This window comes from Sinocyclocheilus rhinocerous, unplaced genomic scaffold (genome assembly GCF_001515625.1).
Source record: "Sinocyclocheilus rhinocerous isolate Xijiao unplaced genomic scaffold, SAMN03320098_v1.1 scaffold1069, whole genome shotgun sequence".
Taxonomy (NCBI): domain Eukaryota; kingdom Metazoa; phylum Chordata; class Actinopteri; order Cypriniformes; family Cyprinidae; genus Sinocyclocheilus; species Sinocyclocheilus rhinocerous.
In genome coordinates this window covers 2,118,090-2,145,114 of record NW_015635541.1, presented here as the reverse complement: position 1 = coordinate 2,145,114, position 27,025 = coordinate 2,118,090, and the positions used below count along the sequence as shown (strand labels likewise).

The 27,025-nt window shown below is 37.5% G+C and overlaps 1 protein-coding gene across 3 annotated transcripts in view; it reads left to right on the top strand.

The window, feature by feature from the left end:
• The window catches only part of LOC107747274 (adhesion G protein-coupled receptor B3-like), a 168,202-nt gene that overhangs the window by 88,429 nt on the left and 52,748 nt on the right, over window positions 1-27,025 (top strand). For all 3 annotated transcript variants that reach the window (XM_016561742.1, XM_016561741.1, XM_016561740.1), the window contains 8 exons: window positions 4,777-4,941; window positions 8,702-8,866; window positions 9,654-9,755; window positions 11,662-11,768; window positions 12,308-12,502; window positions 15,519-15,587; window positions 20,919-21,027; window positions 26,069-26,215. In XM_016561742.1, coding sequence (XP_016417228.1) covers window positions 4,777-4,941; window positions 8,702-8,866; window positions 9,654-9,755; window positions 11,662-11,768; window positions 12,308-12,502; window positions 15,519-15,587; window positions 20,919-21,027; window positions 26,069-26,215 — 1,059 coding nt within the window. The remainder of the gene's footprint in view (window positions 1-4,776; window positions 4,942-8,701; window positions 8,867-9,653; window positions 9,756-11,661; window positions 11,769-12,307; window positions 12,503-15,518; window positions 15,588-20,918; window positions 21,028-26,068; window positions 26,216-27,025) is intronic.

The window sequence follows — 27,025 nt, the reverse complement described above, 5'->3', positions numbered from 1 at the left end:
TTCTCTTCTTGTCTCATCTCTTCCCTTCCCTTCCCTTCCCTTCTGATCTTGCCTCATCTCGTCTTATCTTGTCTCTTCTCTTCTCTTCTCTTCTCTTCTCTTCTCTTCTCTTCTCTTCTCTTCTCTTCTCTTCTCTTCTCTTCTCTTCTCTTCTCTTCTCTTCTCTTCTCTTCTCTTCTCTTCTCTTCTCTTCTCTTCTCTTCTCTTCTCTTCTCTTCTCTTGTCCTTTCCTTTTCTCCTTTTGTCTCCACTTTTGTTTTGTTCTGTACTCTTTTCTTGTCCTCTCTTCTTGTCTAGTCTCATATCTTTTTCTTGTCTCATCTTTGCTTTTCTTGTCTTGCTTATTCACTTTTCTTCTTGTCTCATCTCTTCTGTACTTATTTTCATGTCTCTTCTTATCTTTTCTCTTATCTTGCCTCATTTCACCTCATTTTGTCTTTGCTCTTCTCCTCTGTTGTTTCCTTTTCTCTTCTTGTTTCTTCTTTTTTGTTGTTCTCTTCCCTTCTCTTCCTATACTTATCTCATATCTCCTATCATCTCATCTTTTCTCTTGTCTCAAATCTTTTCTAGCCTTGTTTCTTCTCCTCTTGTCTTTCCTTTGTCTTCTCTTCTTTACTCATCACGTCTCACTTCTCTACTGAGTCATTCTCTCTCTTTTCTGAATCTGATGCCTCCGTGTGTCCCCTGAGCCTCTTGCTTTTCTAGCCGTTCTCTAACTGTAATCAGTTTTGTTGTAAATTGAAGACCACTCCACTAATTTGGATGCGTTTGTGAGCCACCGTCCTCTGAGAATGATTTGGTGGAATTAGGCCTGACATGGAATCCCCTCAATGTTTGATCCTGTCTATAAAGAATCAAAGCTCATCTCACATGGAGGTGGCTCTGGGGAGTAAGCAGCAGCTGGCAGCGGTGGAACATTACAGGATCAATTACGGAATAGTTTATTACGTGGGACAGAGAGGGAATGGATACGCTCACAAGGCTTCTTGGCATGTTGAAAGCAACCACGTGTGGCGTGCAATAAAACCCGCAAGGCTGAGAGAAACACAGTTTTAGACTCAGCCTACTGTAGAGCTGAAGTGAAAATCACATAAGCACAATTGTCTGTGAATGATAGCCACTTAGAGTTTCTATACACTGTAGATGGGTAAGTACTGTAACACATTGTCTAATCTTGGTTAGCTTTGTTGGTCTCATGCTTTAAAAGTCTCGTCCCATTCAGCAAAAAAAAAGAAGCAATTAGCCCCTCTTTACATCTCTGTGTTGTGTTTTGTAGCATCAGCTCACTCAGAGCTTGTGCTGTTGCCAAATTCTGGCTTGCATATTTTGGTCTGAGTCTTTTAAAGTTGACCTCAGAGCTCACGTGTGATGAAAATCCTCCACCGTTTTCAACAAATTTCTTCTGGATTGAGAGTGGAACACATCACAAGACCAGAATATTCACTACAGGAGTAGCTTTTACTGGGTCATGTTGGCTAGTTAGTGAGCTATCTAAGGCACTCGGGCAGTATTATTACCTCTTTCCCTGGGGCTAATGGGGTTATTCAGGCTGACAGTAGCCCTAATTCCAAATGTATGCAATCTTTTTTCTTTCTCTCTCTCTCTCTCTCTCTCTCTCTCTCTGTTTCATATATCATATCTGTCCTGATCCTGATTACATTCTAATTGAAGCACTCGTGTTCAAATAATTGTGAATTTTTCAATACTAGCAGAAATTATATAGAAGCAAATGTTCCATATATGAGAAAGTTAACCTTGAAAGGTTAAATGTGTCATTTCTGTTCAAAACAGAATTCCAGATATAACTCGATTATAGCATTTCTACAGAACAAATATGATTGTTTTTTGCCAGGAGGAAGAGCGTGTGAGGGACCCGAGACCCAGAGCAAACTCTGCAACATTGCCCTCTGTCCAGGTCTGTGCGCTTCAGATACACTGCTTTCTCCCATCCTCACGTCTCATCTCAACTCATCCTGTCTTATCTTGCCTCACCTTATCTGTTCTCTTGTTTCTTTTCTCCAATTGTCTCGAACTGTCTGTTCCGTTCTGTATTGTTCCCTTCTATTCTGTTGTATCATCTGTGCTGTCTTCTCATCTCATTTTGTCTCATCTTGTCTGTGCTCTTCTTTTCTCATCTTGCATCTTCTCATCTCTTCTTGTCTTATATCATCTGTGTTTTTTCCTCTGTTATCTTCTTTTGCCTCTCCTGTTCTGTTTTCTTGTCCTCTCTTCTCTTTCATGTCTCAATTGTGCTCTTTTCTTCTCATCTGGTCTCTTCTCGTCTCATTTTGTCTCATCTTCTCTGTGCTTGTCGTTTCTTTTTTCATCTTATATCTTCTCATCTCTTCTTCAGTTCTCTTCTCCTCCTTTTCTCCTTTTGTTTCACCTCTTCTCTTCTCTTCTTGTCTCAGCTCACATCTCCTATTCTCTTCTTGTCTCATCTCTTCCCTTCCCTTCCCTTCCCTTCTGATCTTGCCTCATCTCGTCTTATCTTGTCTCTTCTCTTCTCTTCTCTTCTCTTCTCTTCTCTTCTCTTCTCTTCTCTTCTCTTCTCTTCTCTTCTCTTCTCTTCTCTTCTCTTCTCTTGTCCTTTCCTTTTCTCCTTTTGTCTCCACTTTTGTTTTGTTCTGTACTCTTTTCTTGTCCTCTCTTCTTGTCTAGTCTCATATCTTTTTCTTGTCTCATCTTTGCTTTTCTTGTCTTGCTTATTCACTTTTCTTCTTGTCTCATCTCTTCTGTACTTATTTTCATGTCTCTTCTTATCTTTTCTCTTATCTTGCCTCATTTCACCTCATTTTGTCTTTGCTCTTCTCCTCTGTTGTTTCCTTTTCTCTTCTTGTTTCTTCTTTTTTGTTGTTCTCTTCCCTTCTCTTCCTATACTTATCTCATATCTCCTATCATCTCATCTTTTCTCTTCTTGTCTCACATCTTTTCCTTGTTTCTTCTCCTCGTCTTTCCTTTTGTCTTCTCTTCTTTTCTCATCTTGTCTCTCTTCTCTATGGAGTCATTCTCTCTCTTTTCCGAATCTGATGCCTCCATGTTCCCCTGAGCCTCTTGCTTTTCTAGCCGTTCTCTAACTGTAATCAGTTTTGTTGTAAATTGAAGACCACTCCACTAATTTGGATGCGTTTGTGAGCCACCGTCCTCTGAGAATGATTTGGTGGAATTAGGCCTGACATGGAATCCCCTCAATGTTTGATCCTGTCTATAAAGAATCAAAGCTCATCTCACATGGAGGTGGCTCTGGGGAGTAAGCAGCAGCTGGCAGCGGTGGAACATTACAGGATCAATTACGGAATAGTTTATTACGTGGGACAGAGAGGGAATGGATACGCTCACAAGGCTTCTTGGCATGTTGAAAGCAACCACGTGTGGCGTGCAATAAAACCCGCAAGGCTGAGAGAAACACAGTTTTAGACTCAGCCTACTGTAGAGCTGAAGTGAAAATCACATAAGCACAATTGTCTGTGAATGATAGCCACTTAGAGTTTCTATACACTGTAGATGGGTAAGTACTGTAACACATTGTCTAATCTTGGTTAGCTTTGTTGGTCTCATGCTTTAAAAGTCTCGTCCCATTCAGCAAAAAAAAAGAAGCAATTAGCCCCTCTTTACATCTCTGTGTTGTGTTTTGTAGCATCAGCTCACTCAGAGCTTGTGCTGTTGCCAAATTCTGGCTTGCATATTTTGGTCTGAGTCTTTTAAAGTTGACCTCAGAGCTCACGTGTGATGAAAATCCTCCACCGTTTTCAACAAATTTCTTCTGGATTGAGAGTGGAACACATCACAAGACCAGAATATTCACTACAGGAGTAGCTTTTACTGGGTCATGTTGGCTAGTTAGTGAGCTATCTAAGGCACTCGGGCAGTATTATTACCTCTTTCCCTGGGGCTAATGGGGTTATTCAGGCTGACAGTAGCCCTAATTCCAAATGTATGCAATCTTTTTTCTTTCTCTCTCTCTCTCTCTCTCTCTCTCTCTCTGTTTCATATATCATATCTGTCCTGATCCTGATTACATTCTAATTGAAGCACTCGTGTTCAAATAATTGTGAATTTTTCAATACTAGCAGAAATTATATAGAAGCAAATGTTCCATATATGAGAAAGTTAACCTTGAAAGGTTAAATGTGTCATTTCTGTTCAAAACAGAATTCCAGATATAACTCGATTATAGCATTTCTACAGAACAAATATGATTGTTTTTTGCCAGGGCAGAAGGTTCCACCATTATACAAGATTGTTGTAGGTGGTTTCCAGAGCATTGCTATGTAATTCCTTAGGTGTTAATTTTCATTTTTAGCATGTTGCTATGAGGATCTTAAGGTGTTCTGAATGGGTGCTAAAATGGGTTACCCATTGTCCAAAATCACATGCACCATTGCACAGAAAAGTAATTGCACCCATGCAAATGAAATACTAAAGCACCACTAATGTTTTCAACATTTATGCATATGGAAAAAGCTTTTACCCACAGCCACTTGCACCGAAAGGTATACATTTTATTAGTTAATGCATTCAAACCCATAACCTGTTGCAAGCAACATGCTTTATTATTTGAGTAGGTGTTATGCTAAGTAGAACCAGACAAATGGTTACGATTCCATTTGGTACCTCTAGTGGCACAGAAATTACACACTTAGGACATAAATATGGCAGGTAAATTCATCTTAATCAGAAGATGCTAAACCCAGCTCAGGAAACTTACTTCTCTTTGCAATATTTTCTCTGCTCCATTTGGGATGCTGTTTTTGCGTTCTGCATGGGCGCCCTCAGTGGACGGGCAGTGGCAGGAGTGGAGTGCGTGGAGCGATTGCTCGGTGACCTGTGCCAACGGAACTCAACAGCGGAAGAGGCAGTGCTCAGCGGCTGCTCATGGGGGATCTGAGTGCAGAGGACATTGGGCGGAGAGCAGAGAATGCTCCAACCCTGAATGCACAGGTACGACACAGGTTCCTTCTACATCTCATTAACTCAAAGGGAAATCTAGGTGTATATTTTTCATTCAGTACTTTTAAAGCAGTTCTCTCTCTGGGATATCCAAAAAGGAAAAAAGAGAAATATCTTTTAGCAGTAGGACAGTTTTAATGACCCCATGAATTTTTTGATGATCATATTTGTTATAGAGCGCTGCAGTGAATACATATTTTTGTAGGCCATCCTGTATGTTAGCATCACCCTAGTTCTTTTGATAAAAAAACAATAGGATTTTCCCAGTAGGATTAAAATGCTTATTTTTAATAAATATCATAGATTTTCAATCCAAAAATATCAGTTTGTTTTTGTAACAAAAAAAGTAACTAATAAATTAAAAACATGATCATCAAAGAAGGTTATAGGCATTGTAGCTATGATTCCCCCCCCCCAAATATTAATAGAATATGCTATTGCGAACAATATGAGTCATCAATAGTTTTATTTAATTTTCCCAGAACAGAAAGACTAAATTTTCACATTTGTGTTTTTGCTAAAAATATGTCTGTACTTACTAAAAAATGTAATATCTTATAAAATAACATCAGATATGGAAAAAAGGCCATATAACTTTGATTTCTTTGAACCCCTGGCTAACTACAGTATGACATCATATCAACAGTCAAGACATCTCTTCTATATACTTTATGTCGAGCATTAGCTTAAGTCTGTGTTGATAGACCATAGCGGTGGGTCTTGCTTGAGAGCACATACTCTGTATGCCTGGCAGGTAGTTCTTTAAAACATACTGGGGCCCCTCAACATGATGCTTGTAAGCTGTAAGAGTCTTGCTCTACATGGTTCATGATAACAGAGAGTCTCAGTGAGTTTGAAGCTGCTTACAGGGTGAGGCGCGATATGTTGTAGCATCAAAGCTAAAATGGAAGATGTTTTGTTTGTATGGAATTTAATGTTACATTAATATTTATTTTCCAGAGTTCACATCTGAAATGTCTATATGTTATTTCTATATATTTCAGTTCACTTACATTGATAAAATATTCAACATTCAAAATGTAACTGACTGTGATGTCGGTATCATAATATTTAAATGCTGCATTGCGTGTATTTTCGGAACCGACTTTCCATGCAAATGTTTAACCATGAAGTTCTGATATATGAGGTGAAAATGTGAGATAAAGTCAAAACTACAAGAAAAAACTACAATAATTAAATTATATTTGTAAGTTTTTTTAAAACAAATATTAGTAATTTTAATAAAAAATATAATTTGAGTCACACAATGTGACATTTCAAAACTATCAAAAAGGGTCGAAATTTCTATATATTTCAGTTGACGTATATTTGTTGACATAAAATGTTCAGCATTCAAAATTGAACTGACAGTGATGTTGACCTATATTTAAATGCTGAATTTTCCTTGTACATACAGTATTTAACTATGGAGTTGCAGTTGTGATATATCAGGTGAAAATGTGAGATAAAATGTCAAAACTACAAGAAATAAATTCTAAATGATGTGAAATGGTCAAATTTACCTTTGATTATAAATAATATAAGGTGTAAATGGATTTCCGTACTGCAAGCACTTGCAAATGCAAATCTATTTACTGTATATCTGAAGGTCAATTATGAGAAGCTTTACACATGTGATAATTGATACTGTAGACTAAGAGTGAGAAATGTTTGCCTTTGAATGGTAGAATATTTATTTGCTTGAATGCTTGAACAAGTTCAGATATTAAGGCTTTTTTTAACTAGACTATTTGACACATTTATTGAGGTGGCTTGATTAAAGGCTTTTTTATGAAGCTGCGTAGAGGTCAAATACTGTATACCCCAGTGCTTTTATATGATTTGACCGTATATATTGATTTTAAAGTAACATTCTTGCAGCCTCCACATAGTCTAAATGTCAATGTAAATGTGTCCTTGAGCACTAGTGTACATTCAGCACAGGTGAATGCTAGTTTACAGGTGAACATGTCCTCTCTCTCACACATGATTTATAGCACAGCTGAGGGCAACATCTGTCTTTTTTCATTTCTCCCTTTCCAATGCCAAGAAACAATATTTTACTCCGTTCATTAGATGCCCGTAAAACATCTCGAAGCCTTTTAAAACTTTACCATAAAATGTGTTTCAGGACTGGCAAAGTGAGGGAAATTATTATCCCAGTTGTAGGGCGCCCTCACGCTCGTAAAGCAGAGACAAATATCCGATCATTGCAAGTATCGTGGTAATGATTTTATTAATTAAATCAAGAGCGAATTCTGCCAAAAGTCTGGTTTTATTGCATCTCTGGCCTCTAGAGCATGTCAACATGACAAGAAACTGGATGGTTTTTAATGCGCCAAACCCTCCTTTGCAAACGAGTGTGTTTTATAATGTTCCGCACTGTACTTGTCGTAATTCTTTAGCTTTCACAGAAGATGGCTCGAATAACTTTTAAGAGTGCACATCCACATAAAGGTGCAATGTCATTATCGAGCTTGAAAGATGGAATGTAAGAGACAATGAACAGAATAAGAAGGTGCAGATCATCTACATATAGCGGTTGACTATTCTTTGAGTCTCTATTCTTTATATTGTATCTCAGTGTAGTTTAAAGGGATAGTTCACCCAAAAAAGAAAATTATGTCATTAATTACTCACCGTCATGTCTATTGAAAACCTGTAAGACAAATTATGATATTTTAGATGAAATCTGAGAGCTTTATGTCTCTGCATAGATAGCAATACAACTACCACTTTCAAGGCCCAGAAAGGTAGTAAGAACATTATCAGAATAGTCATTGTGACATCAGTGGTTCAACTGTAATGCTATGAAGCTACGAGACACTACACTTTTTGTGTGCAAAGAAAACAAAAATAACAACTTTATTCAGCAATTTCTTATCTTCTTATTTTCTTTGCGCACAAAAAGAGAATGTGCGCATTTGTGCGTAGCTTTATAGCATTACGGTTAAACCACTGATGTCACGTGGACTGTTTTAATGATGTCCTTACTAGCCTTGAACGTGTCAGTTGCATTGCTGTCTATGCAGGGTCAGAAAGCTGGCGGATTTCATTAAACATATCTTAATTTTTGTTCCGAAGATGAACGAAGGTCTTACGGGTTTGGAATGACACAAGGGTGAGTAATTAATGACAGAATTGATGACTGAATTAATGACAGTCATTTTTGGCTAAAGTATCCCTTTAAGTTGTATTTACCTGTGTTTAGTACAAGTTGTGGATGAAATAGGGGACTTGATAGACTTACAAAAAGGGCAAATCATGGGAGCCTGTTTAGCAGGTGCATCTGTAACCTTAACAGCCCAATTATTTGGGGTTTTAAGAGCAGTGGTCTTTACATTTTTGACTGTGTACAAAAAGCATGTCAAGATTTCATCAGCAAAGAAGAATAATGGGCAAAAACCAATAGGCGAAATACTGGACGAAGGTGAATGATAGGGACCGTCGACACAGAACTACTGATGCAAAGTCACAGCAAAAAGAAGAACCTGTTTCCACAAAAACTGACCAACTTTACAAAGTCAGCATCCATGAAAGAGCTACAATCGCTAAAAGTTTAATCACAGACACCAATGCTAAAATGCGAAAATTATAGTGTCATGATCAGAAAATCTGTGCAGTTGGAGCATCAAGATGAACTTCAACCAAAATCTACCCTGGCCATCTCAATACCTGACTAAATGAATAAACATTCCCCATTTTCTATGTTTTCACATTATTTTGTTCGACCCCTGTATCTGTCTTTCAGCTAACGGACAGTGGAACGCTTGGGCTCCGTGGAGTGGGTGTTCTAAGTCCTGTGATGGTGGTTGGCAGCGGAGGGTACGTGTTTGCCAGGGGTTGGCGGTCACGGGGCAGCCATGCGAAGGCAGCGGGGAGGAGGTCCACAGATGCAGCGAGCAGCGTTGCCCAGGTAACCCTGCGAATAATTGAGCCCCAAGAGTCAATTATGTCAGAATGGGCATAGAGGGGTGAATGAGAGATGGATGCGGGGATAATTATCTTTTCCATTCAGAAATCCATGTCCGTTTTTTTGCACTGGATTATTATTCGTTTGAGAAGTAATGAACATATACCATAATTGTATTTTCCAGCGAGGAATGGTCAACACAATTTTTACCAGTAATGGATTTTTAATTTCACATAAATGATGTCATGCAATTCTCATCTATTAGAAACAGTCTCCATGGAAACAGTGCTTTATGTTCATGCATATACATGCATTTACATGCACACTTAGGTATGTTACAAGGACAGTTATAAAAACTGGTATTGTTGACTGAATTAATCATTCCCCTAATCTCAAATGCTTGAAATTAGTTTTGCAGTTAAATTGATGGAACGGGAATGTCTTTACAAACATTTTTAAGTATGACTGGCCAGTGATTTATGATTTCCAGTCATAAAGAGAACATATATAATATAATATAATATAATATAATATATAATTGTATATGTGCATTAGAAATACAGTTTTACTTCCTTATATCATATTGCAGCATTTATATGACCAAAAATTCTGTGGCATTTATATGTGGGCAATGTAAAATTAAAATTGGCTTGCATTATATTCTGATCCATTTCCCCCATTCTCCACCATCAATTACTTGTAATCTTTCTAATGTTCTTTAAATAATAATGCAAAAAAAATAAAATTATTTCTTTTAAAAGTGTGTCTACATTTTATTCCTGAACCATAGCTCCTTATGAAATATGCCCGGAGGATTATGCTGTGTCCATGCTGTGGAGAAGAACTCCCTCTGGGGAACTGGCCTTCAACAGGTGTCCTCCCAACGCCACGGGTAAGAAAAGCCACGACAGTCAGTGGTTGAAGAGCACTCAGCCAAACACAAAGACACAAAGGAAGAATAGAATGGCATCACAGATGCTTTCAAAAGAAAGAAAAAGAGCACAGCTTATGTTTTTTGTGCAGCTTTTCTTTTGCAATGCAATGATGTTGAAATTATTCATAAATTCAGAAGGCTATGATGACAAATGTTTCTCACTAGTATGTTCAGCACTGCTGCGACTGCCTTTAAATGGCTTATGCCGTGTGTACCTAGAGATTTTTGTCATTTGCATACCATTGAACCCTCCAGCGTTTTGTCAACATCTTTGCGAGGCCGCTTTCTGCAGCGTAAAGGGAGAAAATATAAAAAAAGAGAAACCGTTTCCCCATCTTTGAGATATAATATAGAGGTGTCCCATTTTTCTCTCTCTCTCTCTCTCTCCTCGGATCGGTCCGAGGTGTGAGTCTTACTGATTGTGGTCTGAAAATGGCAGAAGGTGCTGTACTGAATTTCTGTAACCTCCTGCTATCTCCTGTTGTGAAGATGCTCTGCAATGTCACTACAGTGTCCTTGAAAGAGCAGGTGCTGGAGGAAAAATAAAAAATGCAGGCAGCACGGACTCAGAGATAACAGCGAACAGTCCGGCATAACTAGAACTAGGCGAGCAGAGGCTGACTGCAAATGCGTGTATAGATGGATTAATGTCTTTTGTGGATATATTTCAATATGTGGGTGGACTGCCGCCATAGGCCCGTGTGTACTTTTGTATTTTTTTTTTATTTTGGGTTGAGAACATTTAATTATATCATTTATACATAAAAGAGACCGTGTGTCAACCCGTGGGTGGAATTAGTTAGATTTACATTGTTTGTTTTCCACATAACCCACGTTGAAATTTCAGGTGGTGCAAAAGCACTGGAGTGGGATCTGACACCATGAAATGCTGGAAAATCTTCATTCATTATGAGGCTGGAATTAAACTCCAACAAAAACGAATGAAAGCAACAAAAATCAAACAGTTGGAAGTAGCTGAAGCTTTTAGGGAATGATTAAGAATGGTTGGCTATAAAACATGCAGGATGAGAACTTTTCACTTTTGCGTTGTCCTATTTTGTGCGCAAACACGATTGGACGATGTTCCTGTGATCTTTACGTGTTTGTGTGAGATTAAATCTGGTTAGGCCCCTCAGTGGTGGCATGCGTTTTAATGGTGAGTTCTGAGAACGTCCGCTTTGATCCGGCTCTGTAGGAGTTTTCCGTGATCTGTGGGCTGGATGTCCCTGCTTGGTTGCCTCAGCTTGAGGGCAGGCGGCTGGCTGCAGCTGCGTCTCAGGTGGGCCGAGGTTTCGCTGCTGGCTGGGTAGCAGGCGGTGGAACCGCGTTGGAACGAGAGCAGATAAGAAGTGTGTGGAAGAGGGGTGCGGGTGGGTGTGGTGAGGTTGTTCCAAAGGCAAGGACGCGTCTTAATGCGAGACGATACGTGTAGGACATGCTCTGACGGATCGGAGGCGAGGAATTTTGTGCATTTGTTTATTCGCTCCCAAGTGTGGGCGGCAGTTTTGTTGATATCTCAGGTTGCAGGGTTCGGTTCGCAGTCGTCAAAAACAAAAAAGTCAAATTGGTGCATGACAGCTGGCATCAGTTAACATCATAATTCTGTGAGTGGGAATTACGACCAGTTCTTTAAAGCACGTAATTACAGTTTGGTTTGTTCGCACGCATATACTGCAGTGGCACATGTGAGGCGCATGTGATCTGGCAACCGCCGCATTTAGATGATGAGGAAGGCTGCTGCTTTTATCCTCTCGCTGAAAGATGTGTGGGCTGGCAGGTAGAATGAAAAAGGAAAAAAGACTTACAAGAACAAGTATAAACCCCTTCTCTGTCTCTCTCTCTTCTACCTCCTCCTTCTTTGCAGGCACCACTAGTCGACGCTGCTCACTGGATCACCGCGGGGTGGCCTATTGGGAGCAGCCCAGCTACGCTCGATGCATTGCAAATGAATACAGATACTTGCAGCAATCAGTAGGTGCAAAGTCAGCTTCCTGCACTCTGCTTCTGTTTGTGACATGCCATAAATTACCCCTGCAGTCGTCACGATCACCCAAAATATTTCCACCCGTACCTCCCAACCCGGCACCCCAGACCACCACGCAGGTCTGCAAGATAAACTGCTATCATCGGAAAGGCAAATTAAACCGCTAGTATTGCAGTTTGAGACCCTGAGTTAATGGAGGACTCGCTCTAATTTCCTGTAAAATCTTGGAGATTGTTGTTCCAGCTCCACCGGAGCTTTTTCTGGGAGCGCACCTGCTCGACACGAATGAATGATTTTCGCTCTTTTTGTTTTCAGCTTCCTCTTATCTCAGTCTTTCTCAAATGCAATACTTTGTGTTATTTCCAAGCTTTTGGGTACATCTCTCTCTCTCTCACACACACACACACACACACAGAAAAGCATGGTAAGGGACTTTCCTTTGACTTGTATTGGCTTTATACTGAGGTAATGATATTTTCTATCCCCTAGCTCTTACACCTTTTTGCCTGTTAAAAATTTAATTAAGGCACAGGGGCACCTTGCTAAAGGTCAGAGGAATCTGGCAGGAGATGGCATGTCCCAGGTTACGAAGGTCCTCCTGGACCTCACCCAAAGACGCAATTTCTATGCAGGTGACCTTCTCTCTTCAGTGGAGATTCTTCGAAACGTCACAGACACCTTCAAAAGGGCCAGTTATGAACCCTCTTCTGATGACGTTCAGGTAAGAGAGAAAATAATCTGGTTTCTTGTTAACCTCCATGCTTATATACATCTTTTAGCTAATTTAATTTAGGCATTGTGGTAAATTAATTTGTCTTAGGTCTTTTTTTTTGCAAGCGACATACACTACGGGTCAAAGGTTTGGGGTCAAAGAGATTTTTATTTTTATTTTTTAGAAATAAATGAATGCTTTTCTCCACCAAGAATGCATTAAATCAATCCAAAGTGACAATTAAGAAATTTATAATGGTACAAAAGATGACATTTTTAAATAAATTGTTATTTTGAACTTTATATTAATCAAAGAATATATTATGGCTTCCAACGCAATTGTTTTCAGCTGTGCTAATATTAAGAAATGCTTCTTGAGCAGAATATTAGAATGATTTCTGAAGGATCATGTGACACTAAATACTGGATTAATGGCTGCTAAAAATTCAGCTTTGCCGGCACAGAAATAAATACATTTATTTTAATCATTTACAATTTTACTGTTTTTATTGCATTCTTGATCAAATAAATGCAGACTTGGTGACTTTTCTTTTTCCAAAAAACATAAAAAAAATTATACTCACCCAAAATGTTTGAAAGGTAAAATAAATTGGAAATATTTCATTATATGATATAGATGTTTTAAAGGGTTATTACATGCATTAAAATGGGTTAAAAATAAGTGCAACTATATTTTTCCCACTTTGCTTTCTCTGACATTACAACTCAGGATAGTCACATGGCAATGTGATTGGCTCTAAAATGCATATCTCCAGAACAGAATGCCTGTGAGCAGAGATAGCCGCATGCCAGTCATATGTTTCTGGAGGGTGACGTTCTAGTCAAGGAACTGCCGTCGAGATGAATGGGAATACTGACAGGTTTCTCAAGATATTCTAGGTATTTGGTTGAAGTTAGCAAAATGGCGGAAGTTAGTAAAACATCTCCAATCACTTACAGCACCTTCAAAATGGCAATGTCACTACTTGGCACCGTGACTGATAAATATCTCGGCGCTCTTGCCCCTCACAGAGAGCTTATGGGATTGTGACACCGTGCGCCAGCTGCTGATAAGAGATAGTCACTAAGTCTATCTCATTCTATCTCAAAGCCTTGTCATAACCTTCCCAATGCCCAAATAAACCGATTTCTCATGACCTGTTTGTGAGAATCTGGGTATTTTTACATAATACGGAGTGTAATGTGATTTTGTGTATGTTTGTGTGTCGGGTTGGTGTAGGAGGTTTTATCTAAGCCCTGATGTGAACCGGAGCGGCCCCTCCTCCCCACGCATGTGTGCCGGGGTGGGTTGTGTGTTTTGGAACGTATTAAAGGGGTCATATGATGCTGCTAAAAAGAACATTATTTTGCAAATCTTCCCAGATCGTGATGTAGATATGTGGGGGCGTGTTAGAACGAGCCGTTTTAGGCAGGCGTGGTTGACTCTTAACTTTTATAAAGAATATCTCTTTGGATTCGAGACTTTAGTCTTTGCAAATTTACAGATCTTCTTTATGCACCAAGAGCTTGTAACACTCCAAAGAGAAAGGAAAAAATGAAATCGCATCATATGACCCCTTTAATGCTGTGTTTAAGTGGACGCATTACCACCAGAGGGAGCATAAGCATTCAAGTAGAAAAACAAGCATGCCGGAGCCAAGACGCTGCCTCTCTCCTGCCTTCCGTGGCACAGAGGCAGAGCAGCAAACAAAAAAAGACAGGCACACGTCCAGCTGATATCTCATTCAGCCCAGCCACCGCCGCAAACATCAGCTCTCTTTCCAGTCTTGGAGTAGACAGCTCTCCCAAGCGCCTTCAAACTCAACCGACACTCTCTGTTCTTCCCCTTTAATTCTGTGCACATTCGAGTGCTTAGGAAAGATCAACCAATCCCTGAATTGAAAGCAGCAGGAAATCCCAGGTGTGTTTTAGAGCCGAGTCCACTGGACATATCCCATCATCTCCCTGTAAATCAGTGCTGTGATCCTCGGTGTAATTCCCCGAGACACTGTTTGTTTAGACTTCTGAAATGCAAGGGAGATTCTTCATTATTGCCTTTTCAGGGAACACTGAGTAGATTTTTTCCCCCCTCAAACATTCCAGATATGAACATTTCTAGTTTGCTTTTTCAAGGGCTATGTAAAATTTCAATTTAAAGTCAATTTAATACTTGTATCTACTTAAGCAGTAGGTACAAGAAGCTGTGCTATTTTTATGAATACAGTCACGGCTAAATTCTCACAATGGCAGAGCCTCAAGTACATTATTGCTTTTTTAATGCTTCATAATAAAAATATATCAAGGCCACAAATAGTGTTTTATTATGCAAATTCATTAAACATTATCCTTCCGTTATAGTATATAGTCCTTGACAAGCAGAATATTATTCTGTGGGTACTGTGCATGTACACACACAATTTTCAAAAATTTATTATGAGGTTGTTCTGAATGAATTTAGTCATTCATAATGCCTAATAATACATCTCAGAATCTGTTTTTAATGTTGTCATGTATATGACATATGCCATAGTTATCATACAATTTTAATTTCTTTAAATTTATAATCTTTTAAAAGCACATTTCTTTAAAATACACGATTAAAAATCATATTCATGTTTATATCATGCATTATAATGCATTGTCATTTTTAAGGACAATAATGTATTATAATGTTTTTTTAAATTTTTGGTTTTACTCTGTTATGTAACGCTCACTTTTCAGGTTCAATATCCTGTTTTACTCATAAATATGCTGCATTTCGGAAGTAAAATTCTTGTTTTTAAAAAGCATCTTACCTTTTTTTTTTCATTGGTATATAACACCTACTTTTTAAGTTCAGTTTCCTATTTATATTTGCTGAAGTTTGGGTGTAAAATGGGTTGCAATTCACGTTGAAATTTATACTTTTCAAACTATACAAATTATATATTGACTGAAATGTGATCACAACTGTATCCCAAAATAATGTTACCAGCCTGTTCCTGTGACAGCAGCGTTTTACTAACTACAATTTCTTCTCTCCACAGAATTTTTTTCAGATCATCAGCAATCTCCTGGAAGAGGAGAACAGAGAAAAGTGGGAAGACGCACAACAGGTGGGTCTGAACATTGTGAACGAGTGTTTTTGAAGCTTCGGGGTCGAGATTGCTTTATTATGGTCACATCACAGAGAGTATCTGGTGTTGTGTGTCACTCTGCGGCTGTATATTGTGTGATGAGCCCTCAGCGAATCGATTGCCATCACCGGTGCAGATGCTTTAGGTAATTGTCAGGTCAAAGAGGTGCCTGGGCTGGGCTGCGTCAAATCAAACCTTCTCTGCCAAATACCGACCTCCCTGCTGTGCTGATTGGTGGAAGGACATTTGCAATATCCACTGCATCCACTTGGTGGCAGCAGCATTGGTAGCATATGTCCAGCTCTTATGCTTTCCGTCAGCAGTGACGGCATTGTCTTCTCTCAATCTCTGAGAGACAGTGTAAAAGCAGCCTGAGGGATTTGGACTTCAACAAGCTGAATGTTCTTTAGAAACTCAAACAAAATCTCCAACTGCATTATTATTGCTCTGAACCAAATTGAGTGTATTAAATGTTTCTTTCTTTCCTTTAAGCCTGAACTGGTAATGCATCTTAAGCAAACTGTGCTAATGTTACTGTCTGTCAAATGTAAGCTGCTTTGGAGCTCCTTCGTCTAATGTTTTCACCCGAGTTCTGGTAAAACACGAGTCCTTGAGCGGAGCGGCGTGCCGTGAGTCAAGCGAATTAGCGCTTTAATGGGGTTTACTGTAGGGCAGTGTCACAAGGCTTTTAAAGAAAAGCGATATGTTTTTAAGTCAGGAGTGTGTTCGGAGATCAGGTCACGTAGCCGGTTGCTTGTTTTGCCGAAGGTGTTTTGCCTGGTTAGAACGGTCCCCGGAGCAGACGGACTCCCGTTTTCCATTCACGTTCCTCCTCTGCTTTGTCACAGATTGAATCTTCAAGCTCTTCAAATCATTAAAGGACATCTGAGACGCTTGTCACCGGCTCTGTCAAATGATTGACCTTAGAAAGCCCTGACGTTTAAAGATCACCCAGGATTTGATCTTGTCTGTCTGTCTTGTCTTCTTCTTTAGAGTCAGCTCGCCTGAGCTTTGATTGCCAGTCTAGAGTTCACACCTCAGATTCATGGCAGTCTGTGCTGTTCAGGCAAAGGAGGGGGACAATTTTAAAGGAAGTGCTTAAGAGAAGAAGCTTTGACTTGCCTCGCAAATTCGCAGCTTAAAATAAAGAAGAACATGAGGTTCATTAGTTTCAATAACTGATGGTCTGCTGTCTGCTTGAAGATAATAGTGAGATAAAGTTACGTTCATATCCTAATCTATAGGATACGAAATAATAATAGTAAATACATATAAAATATATGTGAAAATGTTATATTATATTATACATACATACTGTACACACACACACGTAAAAAGTTAGTTAAATATATGATATTAATAGCTATAATATAAAATAACATAACCAAAAAAACATTTTGCATTATTTTGCATTATTGGTACTTTTCTGCCAGTCAAGGAAATTGCCTTTTGAAGTATAGTATAAAAGATCCTATTCTGTATAGCGGAATAGTAATGATAAATTATATTAATAAAAAAAATATATATATATATTATTAGATTAGATTAGATTAGATTAGATTTTATTATAAAAGCTGTAACTATACATTTAACACACACATATATGTATAATACAACATGTATATATACAAAAATCCTTGAAAATGAATTTAGTTAAATATATAATATTAATAGCTTTTATAATATAATATTCCATCACCAAAAATGTTAGCAAAGGAAGTTGCCTTTGTATTTTGGTGTAAATGCGCTATGCTCATGCCTGTTAGTTGGATATACTTGTGACTTATGGCTAAAATCTATACAGCAGAAGAGTGCACCAGTGCAGAAAATATATGACAGTAAAGAATATATATGACAGCACAATTTACTGTATTTGCATGACACTCAGTGCAGCAGCAGTGCTGGTTCATCTAATGGCCGTCAGCCTCGGCCATTTCCCGCATTGCTGTCTTCCCTGCACACTTCAGCAGCCCAGCGCTGTTGCCATGGAGAGGGATGCTCTCTGCTGTCCCCCAGCAGTCTGACCGAGGGGGGGATGGGCCCTCAGCATCTCTCTGCCCGTCTGCAGACTGTCTGATTGGCTTGGCCCAAGATAGGCCCCCATGCGAATGCAGAGCCCGACTCCTGCCAGGGGGATTATTAGATATGTGACTCCATCGCCCTGTTTCTGCACCTCACTAAGGGTGCTAATTATGAAATGTCACTCAGTGCTATTTCTCTGCACCCGCGTTTTTATTTATTTTTTTATTTTTTGTCTTTTGCAGATTGGCTGCAATGTGTTTCTGTGCTTTGTTTGTTGTCACGAGGAGAGGGAGTTCAGATGCTAATGAGATGAGAGAAATAGGAAGCACAGTGTCATATGGCATGTAAATCCATACTGTAAATCTGCTGGGTAAAGGGGTTAAGACAACTTGGTATGAGAAAGTCTTGATTAAACTAGTATAGCAAACAGTGCAGTGTTATTTTAGTATTATTTATATAGTATTGTAGTTTTTTGTTTTGTTTTTGACATTTCTAATTAGCTTTTATTTTTATATTTTCAGTTATGTTTTTGTCATTTTTTAAAATTATTTTAAATTTTTTCATTTCACTTTTAGTACTTCACCTTAAACATTTTATTTCAGTTAGATGCCTAGGCAACATTTATCATTTTTAAAGTTTTTCATATAATATTTATATTTTATTTTACTTTAGCTTTATTTTAATTAATGCAATATAATATTTTTTATACTTTTAGTTTATTAACAACACTGACAAAGATCACACAACCTTGCAGTAAGGTTTCATTTGTTAACATATTTAACTACATTAGTTAATGGGAACAATACTTCTAGAGCATTTCTTAATCTTAATGTTAATATCGACATTTAGTAATACATTTTTTAAATTATAATAATTATATAAAAATACATTTTATAAAAATATATAGATATATACTAACTTGAACATTAACATTTTTATTAACAAAGGTTAAATGCTGTAAAAATATCAATGGTCATTGTTAGTTCATGTTAGTTATCATTAACTACTGATAAAAAAGTTACCCATTTTTATTGATGCACACTATTCAAAATAAATAAATAAATAAAAATAAATTGTGTGACATCATGAATCCCTCTTACATTTCAACCCCTCTCTTCTCACCACTTGATTCCACTTTAAATAATGATTAACTGAATATTTTTATTCTTAAATATCCAGTTAATGAGTCTGAAAAAAAGGCCTGCTCTTGATAAAAGTTCTCCTAGCCCTTCTGTTTCCTCTAAAGATCTTTCAGACTTTCAGAGTGATGGCAGATGTAAATAGCCGAGTTCAGACACCTGAAGGTCAAGGATTGGATCAGCAGAGCGTGATGCTACTGACTGAAAGAGAGCAGGTACTTTGACAGGCTGAGGCTGTGGAATCGGGAGGCGGTGAGCCACAGGCCTGAATTCCTCCACCACATTTGCTCTGACACTGATGGCTGGTCCTCTAGAGAGGCTCTGAGCCCTGCACAATCACTCTGCTGAATGAGTTTGTCTTTGTGAAGGACTGAGCAGACAGGATGCAGGGTTTTAAAGTGTGAGATACAGAGGAAGTGCCCTTTAAAAAGTCTGTATATTCTCCCTCCAAAAGAGTCGGTCGGAGTGCTTTTACTAGGCTGACTGCTATTTATCTATCTATCTATCTATCTATCTATCTATCGTTCTATCGGTCTGTCTATCTGTCGTTCTATCTATCTATCTATCATTCTATCGTTCTATCGTTCTAACATTCTATCGTCTCTTACATTTCAACCCCTCTCTTCTCACCACTTGATTCCACTTTAAATAATGATTAACTGAATATTTTTATTCTTAAATATCCAGTTAATGAGTCTGAAAAAAAGGCCTGCTCTTGATAAAAGTTCTCCTAGCCCTTCTGTTTCCTCTAAAGATCTTTCAGACTTTCAGAGTGATGGCAGATGTAAATAGCCGAGTTCAGACACCTGAAGGTCAAGGATTGGATCAGCAGAGCGTGATGCTACTGACTGAAAGAGAGCAGGTACTTTGACAGGCTGAGGCTGTGGAATCGGGAGGCGGTGAGCCACAGGCCTGAATTCCTCCACCACATTTGCTCTGACACTGATGGCTGGTCCTCTAGAGAGGCTCTGAGCCCTGCACAATCACTCTGCTGAATGAGTTTGTCTTTGTGAAGGACTGAGCAGACAGGATGCAGGGTTTTAAAGTGTGAGATACAGAGGAAGTGCCCTTTAAAAAGTCTATATATTCTCCCTCCAAAAGAGTCGGTCGGAGTGCTTTTACTAGGCTGACTGCTATTTATCTATCTATCTATCTATCTATCTATCTATCTATCTATCTATCTATCTATCTATCTATCGTTCTATCGGTCTGTCTATCTGTCGTTCTATCTATCTATCGTTCTATCTATCTATCTATCATTCTATTGTTCTAACGTTCTAACATTCTATCGTTCTATCATATTGTTCTATTAATCGTTCTATCATTTTGTTGTTCTATCTATCTATCTATCTATCTATCTTTGTATGTCTGTCTGTCATATCATTCTATTGTTCTAACGTTCTAACATTCTATCGTTCTATCATATTGTTTAATTAATCGTTCTATCATTTTGTTGTTCTATCTATCTATCTATCTATCTATCTATCTATCTATCTTTGTATGTCTGTCTGTCATTCTATCTATCTATCTATCTATCTATCTATCTATGTCTGTCATTCTATCTATCTATCTATCTATCTATCTATAACGTTCTAACATTCTATCGTTCTATCTTTCTATCATATCGTTCTATCTATTGTTCTATTAATCGTTCTATCTATTGTTCTATTAATCGTTCTATCATTTTGTTCTATCTATCTATCTATCTATCTGTCTGTCTGTCTGTCTATAATGTTCTAACATTCTATCGTTCTATCGTTCTATCGTTCTATCATATCGTTTTTTCAATTGTTCTATTAATCATTCTATCTATCTGTCTGTCTGTCTGTCTGTCTGTCTGTCTTTCTGTCTGTCGTTCTATCTTTCATTCTATCGTTTATTTATTAGTTTGTAAAGTTTTGGACTAGCATTTATTCTGTCTTTCGTTCTGGTTGTCTTTTATCATTGGTTCTTTCATTTTAGTCATGTTTTAGCTATATCCTTTTAAACCTTCAAATTTGACACAAAAAACTTTGATTTAATTTCGTTTAAATATAAAATTGGATTTCAAATCCATCTAAAATCCATCAGATTTGTATCTGTGTTTGATATTAATTCGCAAATAGAGTAACATTTCTCTCATTTGTCCCCTATGATTGTCTTTTCCCAGATTTACCCAGGGTCTGTGGAGCTCATGCAGGTCATTGAAGAGTTCATCCACATCGTCGGGCTGGGAATGAAAGACTTCCACAATGCCTACCTGATGACAGGAAACCTGGGTAAGAGAGCCGCAGAAACCCTCCCACCAGCCACTCGTCTTCCTGACTCTTCCCGTCAGTTCTGTGTATCGTCAGTAATTGAGGATAAATGGTGCATGGAGGGGGGCAAACAACTGCCAGTCGATAATGTTAATTAAAATCAAGCCCTTTCCACTTAATGTGCTAAATTCTAATGCAAACAGCCTCATCTTATTTCAGCTCGGAAAAGAGGACTCCGTGTTTGGGTTCGGTTATATCTATTGCAGCGTGCTTTGATTTTCAGTTTCAAAAACAAAATCTTTTGGCCCCTTACCTGATTGCTTTTTTTATTTCTGTTCATAAAGTAGGGCCGTTAAAAGATAAAGCATGACTCATGCATTTTTCCATAAACCTCCCATGTCACTGAAAGGAATCCAGTGCTAAATGTCGGCTCGCACACGAATACTGATCTCCCTTCCAGTCATTTGAACAAAATCAAAGTTAAATAGCTAAAAAAAAAAATGCTTTTGCTTCTGGTGATGAAGCACATTTGCTTAGTTCTCTTTATTCGAGCGCACAGAACATTGACCCATGAAATTGCAATCTGCATGAATTGCAGAGCTCAACAAATATGAAATGAATGGATTAGGATGACCTTCCTATCCGTCAGCAGATACATAGAAGAGTCTATAATGTTTGGAATTGTGCTTATGCCCAATATCATTAAAAAGGTAATTCCATTGAAGGGCACCTTTGATATCTTTTTTAATGTTAACTTGTTTTATGTAGCTTGCCATAAAACATCGACAGGATTGCGGTGCCATGCCGTTATGTACAATACAATGACATATCCAGAGATTTAAAGCTTGCTTAGATTCTTGCTTAGTATGGACAAAAATCTGAAATAAAATTTCTTATCAAATTATACATTGCATTATCAGATTTTGTATAGTTTTTTGGCACTTTGGTGTCTCATGACTTTTTAAAAAGCAGTTTTAAGTATTGAATTTAATGACCTTGACCTTCTTGGCTGTATCCAAACAGCTCATTTAATATTCATTTGGACCTTCTGAGATTGTTGAAGGTTGAACACCTTTCATTGGCCATTTTAATAAAAGAGTTGCAGGCCCTATTTTGTGTATTAATGGAAGTGTAATTTATATTCATTTACCTGCTGACTGTCACATTTACATAACGAAACCACAAAAAAAAATGTTCGTAGAACAGATGTTTCAAGGTTTTTTCCAGGCAAGAATGAATCTTCATCAAGCCAGTTCAGACATGACCACTACATTTCAGTGTGTAAGATAAAACGCACAGCCAGAACATCAACATCATGATGCAGGAGAGCTATAAACATTTTAATGTCAGCCACGGACAAGGCAAAGTAAAACCTGTGATTGAAACTGCTTCTTGTAGTCTGAAGGTGAAACTGAGTGATGTTGCATCTTCCAGCTGCTGCTACAGTTACAGATGCATAAAGAGGCTTTAGTAAATCACTCAGGCAACCATGAACATTACTGAAGCACATGTCTATTTTAGACATTATGTCTCTGTTGATTTGTAGCCCACTTTTTATTATCTAATTACCAGCCATTTAAATTAAATGAATTGTAAACTAACTTTGAAAGGACTTTATTCAGAAGCATTGGATTTGCTTAGGATGGCATTTAAAATTCCACAGGCAGTCCTGCTTAAACTTATGTTATGACCCAGTAATTTCATTATGCAGCTTCAATATCAACGGTTTTTTTTTTTTTTAATGTAAAAAAGTGCTTTCAGTTCTTTTCAACACAAGACAAAGTATTAGCTACATCAAGGCTCCATTGGATAGATTCAGAGGTGATATTGAGATGGGGAAATGTATTTAAAGGTTATGTAGAACAAAACATTGAATTCAGAATCCAAGTTCAACACATCAGTGCTTTTGTGATGGTGATTGTTTGGAATAATTAAGACTTTTTAAAGTTTTTGTGCATTTTTGTGTTTTTGAAAGAAGTCTCACATCATCTCACAGTTTACTTTTTAATGCATTAAAACAATAATATTGTGAAATATTATTACAATTTAAAAAAAATTACTATTTTATTTGAATATGTTTTAATTTTCAGGAGCCATTATTTCAGCCTTCAATGTCCCTTGATTTTTCAGAAATCATTCTAATATGCTCATTGCTGATATGCATATATTGTATATATATGCATGCATGTATGTATGTATGTATGTATGTATATAGGCCTATATATATATATATATATATATATATGCGTATCATAATGCTGTTTTCTATTCATTCTATTATAGGCAAAATGACAAAAAATATAAAGTAAATCCTTATTTTGACATTTTTTAATTTTTTCAACTTTTTTAATTTCCTTATCAGTGAAATTAAACAACTCTCTTAGCCAGAGTCTGCTCTCTTTGATTAAAAGAACAAAACGGTACTGCTTGTACTAGCCAAGTGAAAATCATCTGTCATAATAAGATATTGCAGCATCATTTCCAGCCAAATTTATAGCACGTTCTCGACACCACAATAAATACCTTCTGTCAACGCAACACACTGTTGCTTCCGCTTTTAGCCAAATAACCTTGATTGCAGAGGCTCCCTTTTCCGCGGCATGTCTGCTCGTAGAATAAACAATGACTTTGTCTTAGTTGCAGCCCTTTAAAGCTAGACATTTTTTTTTTAATGTGTTTAATGGACATTGATTTGTGTGCATTGATTGCTCAGATGAGTTGAGAGACCCTGTTGTCTACTCCAATAAATAGTCTAACCTTCACATTTAGACGAGATTACACTGAAATTTTTGACATGACAGAAATGGCCTGTTATTCCTCGGTAGGATCCAGTCATTAAGCTCATTAGTTACAGGTGGGCGCAGGTGCCGATGCCTCCTGGCTGGGTTCCCTGAGGACCGTTACCCACAGCGGCGTCTCAGCACAGACTTGAGCAGGAAAACAGCTCTGAGCACATCCCAACTAAAGAGATCTCACACACAGAGGGAAACGAACTGAATAAATCACTGTTGCAGGAGATGATTAGAACCTGTGTATATAAGAGGAGACCTTCACTCCACAACACTGTTCTACAACTTTTTTGATGTGCAAACACTTCTGCTTTTTTAAATGTGGCTGTTCATTTTGATTTGAAATGCAATTCTTCTGTACTGCATGCAGTACACTGTATATTACCCAGTTTTTTATCTGCAGAATTCATGCTAATAATATGGTACTTTTCCTAACATTTTCCTTCTCTTCAAAACCAATTTGGATACCTGAGCTTACTTACTTGTGTAGTTAGGGATGCACAATATTAAAATTGTGGCTGATATAAGCCAGTAATTATTTTTCATCATATAGCAGATAAACAATAAATGCTACCATTTTGTTTACATTTATTAAAATACATTAAAAATACTAAAAATTTAAATCAGTCATTTTAAGTGATCCAAGTCAATTTAGGCATCACACTATGATAATGTGCAGTTTTTAATAGTGTTATTAACTTATTAATGTTTTTTTTTTTAAATAGACCCAAGATTATTTACTGATTTACTAAAAAAGGAATAGTTTTTTTTTCACATTTTTTTTTTTAGTTTTGCGTACAGACTCCAATGTTGTCAAAACAATCCCCATTCACACGGATCTACGGAAATGGCTAAAAATGCTGTATTATGCACTTTGAAACCTATTTTCTAAAGTCTGCATTTCAGGCTCCCAAAACGCTGTTGCTGTGTCAATGAATGGCCAAAATGACTGAACATTTTCAGTTTTTAGTTAAAAACAGTGTCATGTAAACGCCTCTTAGATGATCAAATTTAGATGATGACAAATGTATTCTAAATGTAAAAATAGGAGAAATGGGCATGCACAATTCAACATCCAATATAAACTAATACAATAAATGGGGGGGGGGGGGTTGCAACCCTGAACTGAAAAAAATTAAATAAATAAATCAAATCTGTAGAAACAATTTTCACTCAGAAATTGCTAGTAAATGTTACAATTAATTACAACGAAATGGAAAGTAGCACAATGAATTAAAAAATTTAATTTTCTTGTAAAACATACTGCATTAATCCAATAATCAGCTTCAAGCAATAGCATAACATGCAGCAGGTAAATGAAGCAGGATTCCTTCTGTGAGTAGAGAAGCCTGTATGGATGTAAAGATCACTAAAGGGCCTGTGATCTCATGCTGTTTTAGAGCTTAACGTGTGAGCTGCTTCACCCACCGTTCTTCAGTTCTTCCTCGTGTGCTCCTGTGACTAATGCCCTCCTCCAGCTCCCCACACACAGCAGCTGGCAGCACTGCCACTCTCCTCCTCCTCTCACACACACACACACACACACACGCGAGAACCCTGTGCCCGCTGTAGGATGGTCCTCACCTACACCTCAACGCTCATTACCTGACAATTCTCTCTTCTGCTGGAGAGACCAGTCATGCACCAGAGTTTGATTCATTAAAATGGAATTTAAAAGGCAATTTTTTAATTTCAATTAAAAAATCCTGGAATTTTTATTAAGGTTACAAACATGATGTAAAATTGTAATTTGATTTAGAAAATGGGCAATACAGTTAAAATGGAATGCTTTTCATTGAAATTTGTTAACTGTAGTTTTTTTAAATGCAAAATAGAAATGTGCATTTATTTTCCTCTGTTTCTTATTAAATAACATTTCAGTTTATGGACCATCGTAAAGAACACTTCATTTCCCAGAATACTCTGAATTTATTTTGCTGTAATTTATCTTCCAAATGACACCAAACAATATTAGAAAAGTTATGGCAAAATGAAAGAAAAAGAAAAATAAAGTTCTGAAAATGAAAATGACATCGCTGTGCAGTTTGATGTTAATTGTTTTGACTGTTTTGTGCTTGGGTTTAAAAAAAGTCTAATTAGTTGATAAAATATATTCTACATATTATGGAATAAATAGGCATAATTTGTCAAACATTATTGATGTAATTATGTATGTTTTGTCACAAACCTTGTGTTAGACATGAATTTCCTGTCTTGAAAGTGGATGGGGAATAAACTGTCACTTATCTTGTTTTTTCTTGTGCTTTTTTTAGTTGCAAGCATACAGAGGCTGCCTGCGGTATCTGTGATGACAGACATTAACTTTCCCATGAAGGGACGGAAAGGGATGGTGGACTGGGCCAGAAACTCAGAGGACAAAGTTGTCATTCCTAAAGGAATCTTTGTGCCCCAGACAGCAGGTAATGTACTTGATGTTACACTGTTGAAGTTGATGATACTGAACATCTTATGTCTTGTATAATAAGGCTACGTTAAGAAGAAGTAGATTGCCAGTTTTCATTCGGCGCATTTACATTCAACAAAGCAGGCCATCAGCATGAGAATCAAGCTGTCAGTGAACGCCAATAGACAATCTTTTTCCAGAAATAATGCTTTAAGTTATATAATTATCGCAACAAACTGCATGTTTTAGGCTGACACTGGACATATTTTCTTTCCGCTATGGAAATAACATCAATGAATTCAAGAAAAAACGGCATGCTATTTAATAGGGAATAATAATTGGAGTTTGTCACACCATGTTGACATTTTGTTTTGTTCTAACAAGTAATGAATCTTAAACCCTATTTGTTCAAAGAATGTAGGATGAAATAGTAGTTGGTAGACCTGTCTTTTTTGCAGAATAGTGCATACATTGATGTAGCACAAGTGATTATTTAATTACAGTTGGTATTAAAAAATACTGATTGTACACTTAAAGTGAGATTTTTTGTTGCAAGGTAGAATTTCACACTAGATTTTAACACTTAAAACATTAAACATTTGGCAGACGCTTTTATCAAAAGCAACTACATTGTATTCATGGGTTTACATTTTAGGGTTAACCAGCTACAGGAATATTTTTAATTGTATGTGCTAAAGTCTATGTTGGAGACAGACAGTAAAGTTGAAGAATAATTGAAGAATCACCCATATATCTCCTTTTTTATTACGGTTTATATTAGTGCTGTCAAACGATTAATCGCGATTAATCGCATCCAAAATAAACG